The 17,144-nt window shown below is 39.6% G+C and overlaps 1 protein-coding gene across 10 annotated transcripts in view; it reads left to right on the forward strand.

Moving 5' to 3' along the window:
- MGAT4D (MGAT4 family member D) overlaps positions 1–17,144 on the forward strand; it is a 66,744-nt gene that overhangs the window by 24,881 nt on the left and 24,719 nt on the right. For all 10 annotated transcript variants that reach the window (XR_015250209.1, XR_015250210.1, XM_086704183.1 and 7 more), the window contains 2 exons: positions 9,239–9,372; positions 12,721–12,767. Coding sequence is in view for 8 of the 10 variants with exons in the window: in XM_086704183.1 (XP_086560309.1) it covers positions 9,239–9,372; positions 12,721–12,767 (181 nt within the window). In the remaining 2 variants the exon portion in view is untranslated. The remainder of the gene's footprint in view (positions 1–9,238; positions 9,373–12,720; positions 12,768–17,144) is intronic.

Raw genomic sequence — 17,144 nt, forward strand, 5'->3', positions numbered from 1 at the left:
TAAGAGTGAAACAATATGGTATCTGTCTTTCTCTGTATGGCTTATTTCACTTAGCATCACACTCTCCAGTTCCATCCACGTTGCTACAAAAGGCCATATTTCATTTTTTCTCATTGCCACGTAGTACTCCATTGTGTATATAAACCACAATTTCTTTATCCATTCATCAGTTGATGGACATTTAGGCTCTTTCCATAATTTGGCTATTGTTGAGAGTGCTGCTATAAACATTGGGGTACAAGTGCCCCTATGCATCAGTACTCCTGTATCCCTTGGATAAATTCCTAGCAGTGCTATTGCTGGGTCATAGGGTAGGTCTATTTTTAATTTTCTGAGGAACCTCCACACTGCTTTCCAGAGCGGCTGCACCAATTTGCATTCCCACCAACAGTGCAAGAGGGTTCCCGTTTCTCCACACCCTCTCCAGCATCTATAGTCTCCTGATTTGTTCATTTTGGCCACTCTGACTGGCGTGAGGTGATACCTGAGTGTGGTTTTGATTTGTATTTCCCTGATAAGGAGTGACGCTGAGCATCTTTTCATGTGCCTGTTGGCCATCCGGATGTCTTCTTTAGAGAAGTGTCTATTCATGTTTTCTGCCCATTTCTTCACTGGTTTATTTGCTTTTCGGGTGTGGAGTTTGGTGAGCTCTTTATAGATTTTGGATACTAGCCCTTTGTCCGATATGTCATTTGCAAATATCTTTTCCCATTCCGTTGGTTGCCTTTTAGTTTTGTTGGTTGTTTCCTTTGCTGTGCAGAAGCTTTTTATCTTCATAAGGTCCCAGTAATTCACTTTTGCTTTTAATTCCCTTGCCTTTGGGGATGTGTCGAGTAAGAGATTGCTACGGCTGAGGTCAGAGAGGTCTTTTCCTGCTTTCTCCTCTAAGGTTTTGATGGTTTCCTGTCTCACATTCAGGTCCTTTATCCATTTTGAGTTTATTTTTGTGAATGGTGTGAGAAAGTGGTCCAGTTTCAACCTTCTGCATGTTGCTGTCCAGTTCTCCCAGCACCATTTGTTGAAGAGACTGTCTTTTTTCCATTGGATGTTCTTTCCTGCTTTGTCAAAGATGAGTTGGCCATACGTTTGTGGGTCTAGTTCTGGGGTTTCTATTCTATTCCATTGGTCTATGTGTCTGTTTTTGTGCCAATACCATGCTGTCTTGATGATGACAGCTTTGTAGTAGAGGCTAAAGTCTGGGATTGTGATGCCTCCTGCTTTGGTCTTCTTCTTCAAAATTACTTTGGCTATTCGGGGCCTTTTGTGGTTCCATATGAATTTTAGGATTGCTTGTTCTAGTTTCGAGAAGAATGCTGGTGCAATTTTGATTGGGATTGCATTGAATGTGTAGATAGCTTTGGGTAGTATTGACATTTTGATAATATTTATTTTTCCAATCCATGAGCAGGGAATGTCTTTCCATTTCTTTAAATCTTCTTCAATTACCTTCATAAGCTTTCTATAGTTTTCAGCATACAGATCCTTTACATCTTTGGTTAGATTGATTCCTAGGTATTTTATGCTTCTTGGTGCAATTGTGAATGGGATCAGTTTCTTTATTTGTCTTTCTGTTGCTTCATTGTTAGTGTATAAGAATGCAACTGATTTCTGTACATTGATTTTGTATCCTGCAACTTTGCTGAATTCATGTATCAGTTCTAGCAGACTTTTGGTGGAGTCTATCGGATTTTCCATGTATAATATCATGTCATCTGCAAAGAGCGAAAGCTTGACTTCATCTTTGCCAATTTTGACGCCTTTGATTTCCTTTTGTTGTCTGATTGCTGTTGCTAGAACTTCCAGCACTATGTTAAACAACAGCGGTGAGAGTGGGCATCCCTGTCGTGTTCCTGATCTCAGGGAAAAAGCTCTCAGTTTTTCCCCGTTGAGGATGATGTTAGCTGTGGGCTTTTCATAAATGGCTTTTATGATCTTTAAGTATGTTCCTTCTATCCCGACTTTCTCAAGAGTTTTTATTAAGAAAGGGTGCTGGATTTTGTCAAAGGCCTTTTCTGCATCGATTGACAGGATCATATGGTTCTTCTCTTTTTTTTTGTTAATGTGATGTATCACGTGGATTGATTTGCGAATGTTGAACCAGCCCTGCATCCCAGGAATGAATCCCACTTGATCATGGTGAATAATTCTTTTTATATGCCGTTGAATTCGATTTGCTAGTATCTTATTGAGAATTTTTGCATCCATATTCATCAGGGATATTGGCCTGTAGTTCTCTTTTTTTACTGGGTCTCTGTCTGGTTTAGGAATCAAAGTAATACTGGCTTCATAGAATGAGTCTGGAAGTTTTCCTTCCCTTTCTATTTCTTGGAATAGCTTGAGAAGGATAGGTATTATCTCTGCTTTAAACGTCTGGTAGAACTCCCCTGGGAAGCCATCTGGTCCTGGACTCTTATTTGTTGGGAGATTTTTGATAACCGATTCAATTTCTTCGCTGGTGATGGGTCTGTTCAAGCTTTCTATTTCCTCCTGATTGAGTTTTGGAAGAGTGTGGGTGTTCAGGAATTTGTCCATTTCTTCCAGGTTGTCCAATTTGTTGGCATATAATTTTTCATAGTATTCCCTGATAATTGTTTGTATCTCTGAGGGATTGGTTGTAATAATTCCATTTTCCTTCATGGTTTTATCTATTTGGGTCATCTCCCTTTTCTTTTTGAGAAGCCTGGCTAGAGGTTTGTCAATTTTGTTTATTTTTTCAAAAAACCAACTCTTGGTTTCGTTGATCTGCTCTACAGTTTTTTTAGATTCTATATTGTTTATTTCTGCTCTGATCTTTATTATTTCTCTTCTTCTGCTGGGTTTAGGCTGCCTTTGCTGTTCTGCTTCTATTTCCTTTAGGTGTGCTGTTAGATTTTGTATTTGGGATTTTTCTTGTTTCTTGAGATAGGCCTGGATTGCAATGTATTTTCCTCTCAGGACTGCCTTTGCTGCGTCCCAAAGCGTTTGGATTGTTGTATTTTCATTTTCGTTTGTTTCCATATATTTTTTAATTTCTTCTCTAATTGCCTGGTTGACCCACTCATTCGTTAGTAGGGTGTTCTTTAACCTCCATGCTTTTGGAGGTTTTCCAGACTTTTTTCTGTGGTTGATTTCAAGCTTCATAGCATTGTGGTCTGAAAGTATGCATGGTATGATTTCAATTCTTGTAAACTTATGAAGGGCTGTTTTGTGACCCAGTATATGATCTATCTTGGAGAATGTTCCATGTGCACTCGAGAAGAAAGTATATTCTGTTGCTTTGGGATGCAGTGTTCTAAATATATCTGTCAAGTCCATCTGATCCAATGTCTCATTCAGGGCCCTTGTTTCTTTATTGACCGTGTGTCTAGATGATCTATCCATTTCTGTAAGTGGGGTGTTAAAGTCCCCTGCAATGACCACATTCTTATCAATAAGGTTGCTTGTGTTTATGAGTAATTGTTTTATATATTTGGGCGCTCCGGTATTCGGCGCATAGACATTTATAATTGTTAGCTCTTCCTGATGGATAGACCCTGTCACTATTATATAATGTCCTTCTTCATCTCTTGTTACAGCCTTTAATTTAAAGTCTAGTTTGTCTGATATAAGGATGGCTACTCCAGCTTTCTTTTGGCTTCCAGTAGCATGATAAATAGATCTCCATCCCCTCACTCTCAATCTAAAGGTGTCCTCAGGTCTAAAATGAGTCTCTTGTAGACAGCAAATAGATGGGTCTTGTTTTTTTATCCATTCTGATACCCTATGTCTTTTGGTTGGCGCATTTAATCCATTTACATTCAGTGTTATTATAGAAAGGTATGGGTTTAGAGTCATTGTGATGTCTGTATGTTTTATGCTTGTAGTGATGTCTCTGGTACTTTGTCTCACAGGGTCCCCCTTAGGATCTCTTGGAGGGCTGGTTTAGTGGTGACAAATTCCTTCAGTTTTTGTTTGTTTGGGAAGACCTTTATCTCTCCTTCTATTCTAAATGACAGACTTGCTGGATAAAGGATTCTCGGCTGCATATTTTTTCTGTCTAGCACACTGAAAATCTCGTGCCAATTCTTTCTGGCCTGCCAAGTTTCAAAAGAGAGATCAGTCACGAGTCTTATAGGTCTCCCTTTATATGTGAGGGCACGTTTACCCCTTGCTGCTTTCAGAATTTTCTCTTTATCCTTGTATTTTGCCAGTTTCACTATGATATGTCGTGCAGAAGATCGATTCAAGTTACGTCTGAAGGGAGTTCTCTGTGCCTCTTGGATTTCAATGCCTTTTTCCTTCCCCAGTTCTGGGAAGTTCTCAGCTATTATTTCTTCAAGTACCCCTTCAGCACCTTTCCCTCTCTTTTCCTCCTCTGGGATACCAATTATGCGTATATTATTTCTTTTTAGTGTATCACTTAGTTCTCTAATTTTCCCCTCATACTCCTGGATTTTTTTCTCTCTCTTTTTCTCAGCTTCCTCTTTTTCCATAACTTTATCTTCTAGTTCACCTATTCTCTCCTCTGCCTCTTCCATCCGAGCCGTGGTGGTTTCCATTTTGTTATGCATTTCGTTTAAAGCGTTTTTCAGCTCCTCGTGACTGTTCCTTAGTCCCTTGATCTCTGTAGCAAGAGATTCTCTGCTGTCCGCTATACTGTTTTCAAGCCCAGCGATTAATTTTATGACTATTATTCTAAATTCACTTTCTGTTATATTATTTAAATCCTTTTTGATCAGCTCATTAGCTGTTGTTATTTCCTGGAGATTCTTCTGAGGGGAATTCTTCCGCTTGGTCATTTTGGATAGTCCCTGGCGTGGTGAGGACCTGCAGGGCACTTCCCCTGTGCTGTGGTGTATAACTGGAGTTGGTGGGCGGAGCCGCAGTCAGACCTGATGTCTGCCCCCAGCCCACCGCTGTGTCCACAGTCAGACTGGTGCGTGCCTTCTCTTCCCCTCTCCTATGGGCGGGATTCACTGTGGGGTGGGGTGGCCTGTCTGGGCTACTTGCACACTGCCAGGCTTGTGATGCTGGGGATCTGGCGTCTTAGCTGGTGTGGGTAGGCAAGGTGCACAGGGGCAGGAGGGGCAGGCTTAGCTTGCTTCTCCTTAGGTGATCCTCTTCAGGAGGGGCCCTGTGGCAGCAGGAGGGAGTCAGATCCGCTGCCGGAGGTTTGGCTCCGCAGAAGCGCAGAGTTGGGTGTTTGCGCGGAGTGAGCAAGTTCCCTGGCAGGAACTGGTTCTCTTTGGGATTTTGGCTGGGGGATGGACGGGGAAGATGGCGCTGGCGAGCGCCTTTGTTCCCCACGAAACTGAGCTCTGTCGTCTGGAGGCTCAGCAGCTCTCCTTCCCTTTGTCCTCCAGCCTTCCCGCTTTCTGAGCAGAGCTGTTAACTTATTACCTCCCAGACGCTAAGTCGCACTTGCTGTCGGAACACAGTCCGTCAGGCCCCTCCGCTTTTTGCAAGCCAGACTCGGGGGCTCTGCTTGGCCGGCAAGCCGCCCCTCCGCCCCGGCTCCCTCCCGCCAGTCCGTGGAGCGCGCACCGCCTCGCCGCCCTTCCTACCCTCTTCCGTGGGCCTCTCGTCTGCGCTTGGCTCCGGCGACTCCGTTCTGCTAATCCTCTGGTGGTTTTCTGGGTTATTTAGGCAGGTGTAGGTGGAATCTAAGTGATCAGCAGGACGCGCGGTGAGCCCAGCGTCCTCCTACGCCGCCATCTTCCCTCTCTCTCCAAATCTGCTATTTTAAAATAAGGTTTTGGTGGACCTGGTCATGTTCATTGTTACTTGTCTATGGTTGTTCTCCCACCACAGTGGCAGAGTTGCGACAGTGACAGTATGGCCTGAGAGACAAAAATGTTTACTATCTGGTCCTTTACAGAAAAAGCTCACTGATCTCTGTTTGATCTAGGTAGTTCCTTGGGAATATGTAGGATTGTTTGATATCACATGCCTCTGCCAAGCCTGTTGTGTTGGGATGGGGATGCCAGATGGCGGTGTTTAACATCTGAATTCTCACAGTGTTCCATATACTGAGTATGTTTTCTTTCATTATCTCATTTGATCCTCACAACCCAATACGATTATCTCTCTTTTACGCCTAAGAAAGTTGAGGTTTAGAGATATTAAGGTATTTCCTGAGGTCACACTTGAGTGTCAGGTTCCCTCTTAGGAGTATTTTGAGTGTGGCATGTAAATGTGTACATATACATGCATGTGTATCTGTGTGTACATATGAGAAATTGTGTGCTACACAAAAGCTATAGGTAACAGGAGGATGAGGTGAAAGTCATAGAACAAAAATCCATTACATAGAAACCCATTACATATAAAATATTGGATACCAAGAATAAGCACACCCTTGAATAAACATCAGCAAAGATAAGCAGAAGCCCAGTAACTAATAGACCCTAACACATAAGACATTTGTAAAAGCACTGAAGACTATAGCCAGGTCTACTGGGGAATCTGTCATCAGGCTTATTTATTCTGTATTCTGAGTATATCCCAAATAATTTCTGCTCTCTACCCTCTATAACTATTCTCCTTGAGCTTTCATTTCTTGCCCAGTGTAATAGACTTGTAATTTTTCTCATGGTTTTAGTGTTACTAAAGTCAATCCATTCTTCATATCCTCCTCAGAGCTATGTACTAAAATGTATATCATGCTCAACTCTTGCTTAAAGTCCTTTGCTGGATCGTCAGTATATTTAGGATGTTAGCTCCTTGACATGGTATATGCACAATAGACCATATCTTTCAAATCTCAAATTTTGCCACTTCCCTTCCTTTCCAGCAATCCCAAACCACTTATAGTCCCCACAGATAGGCCAAGTGATTAGCACATTCTAATCACTGCCTGTAATGAACATACCACCTCCTGTCAACCACAACTCACTTGTCATGGAAGTCTTTATCCAATATGACTTTTCAGCTTAGCTAACAACTTCTTTGTGCAGTCCTCCACATCCTCAAGGGACCGGCCTCTACCAGGTCTCTACTAAGCCCTGGGAAATAGTGGTGGGCAAGACATGACCCTCATCCTCCTAGAGACGTGTGAGAAAACAATTACAGTATAAAGTGACCAGTACTATGACAAGGGAAATACAAGGCGGGGCAGGTAATCCATACTTGGGGAATTAGGGCAGACTTTCTGGATGAAGTGGCATCTAAACTGAGACATGAAGGGTAGAAAGAATTGGAATAGGCTGAATGGGGAAAAAGCACGTGATGGACAGTGGAGAAGTAGAGGATGTTCATCCAGGTAGAAGAAAAGGAAAGGAGAGGTCTAACAGTAACAGCAAGAGGGCCTAGAGAAAAAGTGTGGCATATGTGCCCAATTGGAGCTGGAAGTTTGGGGCAGTGAGACATGAAGCAGAGGCCAAATAATAAAGGGGCTTGGCCATTCACTTATTCACTCCAAATATATTGCTGTTATGATGTATTCTAGTAACAAAAAGGATGATAAGTACTATGTAAGACAAATATATAGCTGGTATACTCAGCCTCATTTAGAAAGAATGAGTAGAATTGGCACAAGGAGCCTGAAGAAGAATGTTCTAGGCAGAGAAGGAATGGTGTATGTGCAACGATTTGGAGGTGAGAGAGTCCTGTTTGGTCAGTTTATGAAGCTGAAAGATGATTTGTAGACAGTTGAAATAGAAGACGTAGGTTGGGACCAGGTCACTAAAGGCCTTGGAAATGTTTGTAAGCGTATTCCTTATCCTAAGGCACTGGAAGTCATTCCAGCAATTGCATTTTATTTTTTAATTTTTTTGTTATGTTTATTTATTTTTGAGAGAGAGAGAGAGAGAGAGCAAGAGAGAGATGGGCAAGGGGCAGAGAGAGAGGGAGACACAGAATCCGAAGCAGGCTCCAGGCTCTGAGCTGTCAGCACAGAGCCCGGTGTGGGGCTCAGACTCACGAACCACAACATCATGACCTGAGCCAAAGTCGGATGCCCAACAGACTGAGCCACCCAGACGCCCTTTCAGCAATTGCATTTTAGAGTGGATCCCAAATTTGAAACTTGATTCCTGCCTCACACCACCCATAAAAATCAATTCCAGATGCGCTGTAAGCCTATATATAAAAGGCAAACAGTTATTTAGGAGAATATCTGTTATGACTGGAAGATAAATGAAGATTTCTCAACAGGAATCAAAACACTAACTATAAAATAATAGGCGGATAAATTATATTAAAATTAAAAATTTCTGTTCATCAAGAGGTAAAAAGTTGAAAAGGGAACCCAGAATAGGAATTGATATTTGTAATATGCATAACTGACAGAGCATTTATATTCAGAATCTATAAAGTGCATCAATAGATAAGAGAAATCCAGACAACTCTAATAGGGAAACAGGTAAGAGCTTAAACAGAGATTTTACAAAAGAATATCCAAAGACCTATAAACATATGAAAATATGTTCAACTCAATAGTAGTCAGGGAAATACTGATTCTTACTGTTCTCACCAAAGTTCAATAATTTTTTGTTACATAAATGCTTCTCAGTTTGTTGTATACCAGAGCCCTGATTGTTTCAACATGTTTTCCCCCTGGTTCTATTATTGCCAAGTTCTATTATTGCTAAGTTCCTCACTTAGCCATTCTAGAAGTCCTTATCCCTGTCTTAACGGAGGGGAAACTGAGGCTGGAGAGGCTGTGTATCTTGCCCAAGTTCATACAGCCAGGCACTGGTGTTGAGTTTGCGCAGACTTCAGTGATAACAATCTTGGTAGCTATTTAGGATGGCATGAGGTCTGTTCCACCAGTGTTCCAGTCAATATTGGGCAATAAAAGTAACTCAGGGGCATGGATTCATTCCATCAAGTCACTTGGAAATTACTTCGTACATTTTTTTTTTCCACAGATGAAAATATTTCATAGTATTTTTCCTATTTTGGGTTCCAGTGTGTTCTTAGGAAGAGTAGACAATCGGCCAGTGTGTCACATTTTGTATCCAGTTAGGTAAAAGCTATAATAAACAGAGAGTGGTTACTTTTATTTTTCACTACACTGAAACCCTCCAACATGAGAAAATCTTGGAGACTACTTAATGCATTTACTAAGAATCCATTGCAAATTGGAATTTGCTTAAGCACAAAATGAACTTTGTAATAAAAATTAATAGTAGTTTGGATTATTTTTGAAATACAGTTTCAGACACTCTTTTTTGACCATACAACTAACCCAAGCATAGTGATAAGCATAGACATTAATGATAAATTATGTTTTTTCTCTGTGGTTCAAAATGATGATTCCATGCACCTATGTCTGCAGTCTCTTTTGCGCTGGGTATTTCCACTGTTAGCAGAGGAAATCAAAGTTACCTGAAGCAAACCCTGAATTCTGTTGTCTCCAGGATGACTCTCTCAGAAGAGAAGGACTCTGTGGTGATTGTCTCGGTGGCAGATGTACGTATGAAAAATAAGTAGCTCTCCAAATACCCTTCCTCCACGGTAATCACTGTATAGTTTCAGATGTTTTTCTCAAATTTAAAAAAGCAATTCATAGATGCCAGTTTTGGATAGCAGACAATGTATTTGAAACTTGTTTGGCACTACTGAGAAAGAATTAAATATGTCAACCTAAAAAGAAAAGATAATGGTTACATGCAGAGAAATAAGATTGCATTGTTAAATATGTTACTAGGATCCCTGTGTACTATATGGTACAGAAATTATATTTATAAACAGGACATCAAAATTGAAGCTACAGTAGAAAACAAAAACAAAAACAAAAACCCTGCCCAGCCCAATAAAAGGTTGGCATATGAATCAAGAGGTAATTTCTGTTAAATTAAGTAACAATAACTACCATGAATATTGAAGCACTCCTTTCTGTATCTCAAGGATTGTGGACCATTTTTATATACCTTATTTGTAGCCTGCATTACATCCTTGTAAAATAGGTATAGCTCTCCTGATTTTACAGGTGAAAAATCCAGGGCTTTATAGAAAGTAAGTAACTTGCCCAGTAATTAATACAGCAGATTCAAGTCTATGTCTAATAGATTCTCTATCTTGCCTCTAATGCCATGTAAAACTATAAAGCACTGCGTAAATATTAATACCATAAAACCTTTTGGAGGGGAGTTTGGGAGTTTGTGTTAGATTTAAAATGTCTGTATCCTTTGTCTCAGAAATCTCAATTCTGGGAAGTTATCCTAAGGAGATAATTAGGAAGAATTCCAAAATAATAAAAATATGACAGTATGTGACAGTATCTATAGTCGTTGAGAACACAGACTCGATCTAGATTTCTCTGCTTCCTGGCTTGTGAACTTGAACAAGTTCCTTCACTTCTCTATGCTTCACTTTCTTTCTCTGAAAACAGGCATCATAATATTACCTATGTCATAGTGTTGTTTTGTCAATTAAATTAGCTACTGTATTTAAAGTATTTGGAATGATGCATGACACATAGTAAGTGTTCAATAAGTAATTGTTTCAAGGATTTTCAGTGCACAATTGCTTTTTAAAAACATAATATTGGAAACCACCAAAAATGTCTATCAATAAGAGGCTGGCTAAATACTTGTCTACATTGTGATAATCTGCAGTGCAATTGTAACCATTGAAAAGAGAATGAATATCTATATGCGCTGACATGAAATTATGTCCCTATCATACTGTTGAGTGGGAAAAAAGTTGTTAAGCATCTCATTTAACATAATGTTATCTATGTAAAATGCGATAGAAGGAAGGAAAGAAGTAAAAAAAGATATACAGATAGATGAAATGTATAAAGAAAAAAAAATGAGCAAACCTTGGAATAATGGTCTCCAAAATATAAATAATGTTTATCTCTGGATAGTAGGAGATGTAGGGATCCTTTGTCCTTTCTTTTGAATTTTCTATAATAAACATGTCTTTGAATGCAGAAAAAAACTCAAAATAAGCAATAGAAGAACTAATAGGAAAATATAAGTAAAAGATTAAATAGTCATTCTGTCCAAGTTTAGTTTCTTAATATTGGAAGAATATACATAATCTCCAAAATGTTTTGCCACATTTCTGTATATTATATATTACAATCTTCATTTCTTTGCTGCTGACACATGCACATATGCTTTTATAAAATGTTTAGACCAATGATAAAATATTAGGGACAGATTTTAAAATGGAATGTAGAATGTTTAAGAAGTGTAACTTTAGTACTATGTTTAAAAAGTAATATGTTTCAGGGAACCTGGGTGGCTCAGTCAGTTTAGCATCTAACTTTTGATCTCAGTTCAGGTCTTGATCTCGGGGTCATGGGTTCAAGCCCCTTGTTGGGCTCCACGCTGGGCATGGAGCCTACTTAAAAAAAATAAGTAATATGTTTCAGTATGTAACAAATAGCTGGTGATTCAGTGTATGGTTATCTTAAGAACCTTAAGTACTGTCATAGAGTTATCTGTATCATGACAGATATATATTTTTTAATGTTTATGTATTTTGAGAGAGAGAGGGAGAGGAAGAGTGCGCGCGGGGAAGGGCAGAAAGAGAGGGAGAAAGAGAATCCGAAGCAGGCGTCATGCCCAGCAGGGCTTGATCTCAGGCATCCCGAGTTCATGACCTGGATGGAAATCAAGAGTCATGCTCAACTGACTGAGCCACCCAGGTGTTCCTTATGACAGATATTTTTAAGTAAACAATCTGACTATATACATTTCAGGGTACTCAGATTTGACAATACAATTGTCATCATTCAGACATTTTTCAGAATTTTGTTTTGAGAGTGCTTGTGGCCCTGAAGCAATATCATTTAAATGCCATCACTTTTGTAAAAAAAAAAAAAAAAAAAAATGCCATCTGAGAATAAACTACCGAAAGATATTTACAAATGAGTCTGCCATCTAATCTAGCGCAGCATTTGATGAAGAGTAGGCAAATAAGGTTTGTTAATGGGCAAAAATTTGGGAATTAGGCTGAGTAATACTGTCTGGAAAACTGTGGTATAATATTGAGGTACATTTAGTACCATATAATACTCACAAAATGAAGACATCTTCAAAAAGAGCAGTTCTTAGGGGCACCTGGGTGGCTCACTTGGTTAAGCGTCCAATTCTTGATCTCAGCTCAGGTCATGATCTCATGGGTTCTTTAGAATGAGCCCCACATCGGGCTCTGACAGCACAGAGTTTGCTTGGGAATCTCTCTCTCCTTTCTCTACCGTTGCTCACACATGCGTGTGTGTTCTCTCTCTCTCTCTCTCAAAATAAATAAACTTAAAAATTTTTTTTAAACTTCTTTTTAATGTTTAAATTTCAGGTGGGGGGAGACCCAGAGAGAGAAGGAGACACAGAATGTGAAGCAGGCTCCAGGCTCTGAGCTGTCAGCACAGAACCCGACATGGGGCTCAAACTCACGAACCACAAGATCATGACCTGAACTGAAGTTGGATGCTTAACCGACTGAGCCACCCGATGTGCCTCTAAAAATTTTTTTTTTAAAAAGAGCAGTTCTTAGAAATAAGCCATCCCATTTTTAGGACAAAACTGTTTTAGATACATAGGTTTTTGCATACAAATTTTTAAGTGCAAATAATGTATAGTGATATTTTGTATTGTGACAAAGGAAGAATGAAATATTTTAAGTATTCCAGTCAGGTCTTTTAGACACAAGGATATTTTAAATTCTTTTATAGAAAGTGAAAAAATAAAAAAATTCTTAGGACACAGTGACATTCCACACATAAACTAGATTTACATGTAGCAAACGTATCAGTAAAACTATGAGGCATGCTTAATTTCAGTAAAATATTTTTCTCATTTTTAGAGAAATGAAGATTATTTAAAATCTGTTGTGGACATGATTACAAAAAGGTGAGTACTGTCTGATAAGCTTAAAAATAGCTGTTCTTTCATTTTTTTCTTTTATTTTTTCTGCCCAATTATTTTATTAGTGATCATATTCTTCTTGATGAGTGTAGCTGTGTAGATGGAACTACTTAGAACTAAGGGTAGTTCTAAGCTGTGATGAAGTATAGCTTACAACTTTCCCCAATTTTGTAGGTTATCTGCCTCATAAAATCCATCTTTTTCATGTTATGATTGTTATATCTATTCTCCCTGAAATCCACTTCTTCTGAGAGAAGCCTACTAGATTATTTTTTAAGCGATCTTGTGTTCCTTACCGTATGAAGTTACACTCTCCGCCTCTGCTTATGATCTCCTACTGGACGCAGCCCAGGAGGAGCAAGCACATGCTGACGAATGTACATGAGGTGATTCATCCAGCAAGACCCTATGGAATTGGTCCCAGCCTGTTAGATGTTTATGTTCACGTGGGTGATACAACTGGTAAAAAACAAATCACAACAAGGAAGCTGGTGTTTCGCATTGGTATGGGGAGAGCAATATGAGAACATGTAGAGGAGGAAGTATTTTATTCTGCCTGCAAGATACCAAGAAGGTCCTTCCTGAGAAGTAAGTAACGGGCTGAGTCTAAAGGTGTGAGCAGATCTTCTTCAGGTAGATCCAAAGAGAAAGGGAATGCCTGGCAAAGAGAATTGCTTGAGAAGGCAGCAAGGCCAAACAGGAGTATGCTAGAGTTTTGGAAATATAAGTATATCCTGAGGTGTGGATATTTGGGCTTGAGGAAGAAGTATCAGTGGGAGTTAAGGCTGGCTGTAATAAGATCATGAGGAGTCTTGGATACCATGCTAAGGAATATGCACTTGATTCCACAGCCCAGAGTTGCAAAACATGGCCTTCCAGCTGAATCTGGCTACTAGACGTGTTTGGCTTAGACAGCAAAGTGTTCTGTGGTTTTTTGTTTGTTTGTTTCCTCACCAAATAGCTCAAGGGGATGAGGCAAAGTTATTTTAGTCAAAAGAATTCCAGCTAAGAAGTGTAGAATGAATAGAATTAGAAAATCACCATTTTGAAAACAACTGAGTCAGGCATGTCATTAAGTGATGGGGAGCTTTACAAGGAAGGTGTACTAGCCAGCATCCAAACAGGAAAACCTTTGGTAATTCAGATAGAATTTGATACAAAGAATTGGTCAAAAAGTGTTTACAGGGGCTGAGAGAACCAAAGAGAGAAGAAAGGAAATGGGAGAAGCATGAACGGAGACAGGAGTATATATACCGCAGGATCTGATGTTGGGCTGCATCTGCTGCTGTGTCGTTGAAAGAGCCATGATCGCAGGTTTGAGCTGTGCCGCCTTGCTCGGCTGGGATCTCCAGTTCTCCGTTGCTTCCTGCTACTCTATCCTGCTGCTGCTGTGGCCTTCACCAGATCCTGAAAGTAGGAAGGATATCTTCCTTGTTGACTGCCTTCCAGTCTCTTGATACTGCCTACCATGGGCAGAACCTATGTGGAAGGTGTCTAGCAAGGGGGCCTGGGATTGTGGCGTGCAGGAACCCTCCCCCTATAATACCTGGGAGAACAGAAGTGTGAGAATGGGGGCTGAGGGCACATGGGCAATCCGCAGGAGGGGGTCAAGTGCCCCCACCTGAACCTGTGATCAGTCACAGCACCCCTGGAAGTGAGACAGCGAGACATTTTGTGCCTTCTGTTGTGATGTAAATGAAATACACCATGAAACAACTCTAGGGAATTATTGCCCGCCACTCTCCAAAGTATAACACAACACAAACACAAAATACAACATCTACTTTAAATCCAAGTTTGGCGTCTACACAGTGAACAGAGGAAGCAGTCTGGAGTAGCCACCAGAATGAGGACGGAGGACATTCTGTAAGACAGGTGACCCCGTTCTTTCAACAAGACTTGTTTGAGAACAAGAAGAAAGAGAAACTGAAATGATCGGTCTGGGTAGTAAATTTAGAAAAGAAGTAAGAGGTAACAGATTACAACCAGGGGATCTTATGTGGATGTTTATTTGAACACTCCACCTCCCCCACTGAATACTCGTCAGACTACTGGGGACATGTGAGTTATCAGCTGAATATTATGTGATATTACATAACTATTCTTAGTCTTGTAAGGTGTGATAATGGCATGCAGTTATATGAATAAATGCCCTTTTTTGATTTTGACACTGAAGAATTTAAGGGTAAGAAATTATATCCAGGATTTGTTTTAAAAAACTTCAACAACAGGGGCGCCTGGGTGGCGCAGTCGGTTAAGCGTCCAACTTCAGCCAGGTCACGATCTCGCGGTCCGCGAGTTCGAGCCCCGCGTCAGGCTCTGGGCTGATGGCTCAGAGCCTGGAGCCTGTTTCCGATTCTGTGTCTCCCTCTCTCTCTGCCCCTCCCCCGTTCATGCTCTGTCTCTGTCTGTCCCATAAATAAATAAAAACGTTGAAAAAAAATTAAAAAAAAAAATAAAAAACTTCAACAACAAAAAGTGGGCTGTATAGATGAAACAAGTGTGGTAAAAAAAAATAATGGTTGTTGAAATCAGATGATTTGGGATTCGTTGTATTCCCACTTTTGTGTGTGTGTGTGGTAATTTTCATAATAAAAGTTTAAAGAATTGAATTAGACTGTTTTCAACAAGCTCGATGGATGGGGAGTAAAGTTAAACACAGCAGCCTGAGGGAAAACTTGTGTTAGGGGAGGTCTGGAGATGGGGACTCCAGGAGTGGTTTTATATGTGATCTCATCCATGGGAGGAAGCTGATGGACAAGGTCTAGGGGCAGTGGATACCAGGCACATGTGGAAGGAGTTTTAGGCAGGACTAAGCTACGATAAGGGGGAAAACAATAAGAATAGGTGAAGGAGCAGAAAAAAATAATTAGTTTGAGAAAGGAGGGTGAAACTAAAGAATTCCATCCTTAAAGGCTATTCCCTGTGAAAGAAAAATAGTATGTTGAGAATGAGGGATTTATTGGCAGTGAGCTTGAACTGGAGAATGGTAGTGAAGCCTCGAAGTAGATGTTGTGTGTGGAGGAAGATAGAGCTGGGCCAGATTAATGAAAACACCCATATATGTCTGTTTTTTCCCAAAAAAGATTGCCCAGGAGAAAAGTTGCCTCATACTTGAAATGTTCTCCTAATCCAGGATATGCTCTCTTGGTTGCTTTACTCTGCATAATAATCCACTATTTGGAGAATACACATTAGCCTGAAATGACTTCAGTCTATACTAGGTTGGTCCTTATAAGGGAGTCTTAATAGGATCCGTTACAAAGAAGGTAGAGGTTTATAAACAATTCCTGCGGATGTCTTTGCATAATTGCAAAACTTTTGAAGATGACTTTAAAAAAGAATTCTAGTATATGGTTACTTGTGGAGATCACAAAAATATTACTTGATGTATAGGGATACTTACGTTTTGCTATAAAATGTACAAAGACAATGTCACTGGTATTTAAGCTAGGCTTGAAGATCATGTGTATCAGAGAACTGTATTAGATGATTCAAAAAGTTTCGCATGATGATAAGGATATTAATGTTAACAATACAGCATAAAGGGTTGGGATGCAATTTTATTTTTTGTGAGACTAGAATAAAACTATAATTTAAAATTTTAATGTAGACTCATAACTTCTCATTTATATGCCTACATTTTTCTGTATTTAATTTAGCTCAAAACCCTCTTTCTAGGTCTTCTTATGGGGGTTAATGAGAGATTGCTCTATATGTTATTGACCCTAAATTTGAGACTATATAGTAATTGTTAAAGGACCCAACTAAGGTTATATAAAACCTTATATGAAACTGTATGTAGCTATGTGCTTTATATAAAAATGTAAAGCTGTATGGTTTCCATACTTTTATGACTGTAAGGTAAAATTATTCATTTATAATGGCAACAACATACAATTATACTATTTTCTCTAGTCATTGGCAATTCGCAATTCTGGTATCATTATCTCCAGGACTTTTGATGCTATCCGTAACCTAATAAGCTAGAAAAGGTTTAAAGAATCCTAGAAAGATGTCACCACACAAGATTCAAGGGTCTTGCTTAAGACAGACTGAAAAAAAAATGAGCCTGGAATCTTTCTCTTTATCAGTAATGGGAAATTATACCGTCAAGATAGAAATTATTTGTAACTGGGCCTTTGTTGTTTTGAGACTTTGCGTGAAATTTTCTAGAGGACAAAATTTATAAGCTTCTGCAATCCTATTTTTTGATGACTGTATATGCTGCAACTTAATGTTATTTTCACGTACCTCTGCTATTCTAAATTGTTGTACAAAGTTACGCAATTTTACTTTTTTAAAATGTAGGTATTGTGTTACTAATTTTTACCCCAAAGCAAGCAGCATTCCTCATTCTTT

Source organism: Puma concolor, chromosome B1 (genome assembly GCF_028749965.1).
Source record: "Puma concolor isolate L17-30 chromosome B1, mPumCon1.1.hap2, whole genome shotgun sequence".
NCBI lineage: Eukaryota > Metazoa > Chordata > Mammalia > Carnivora > Felidae > Puma > Puma concolor.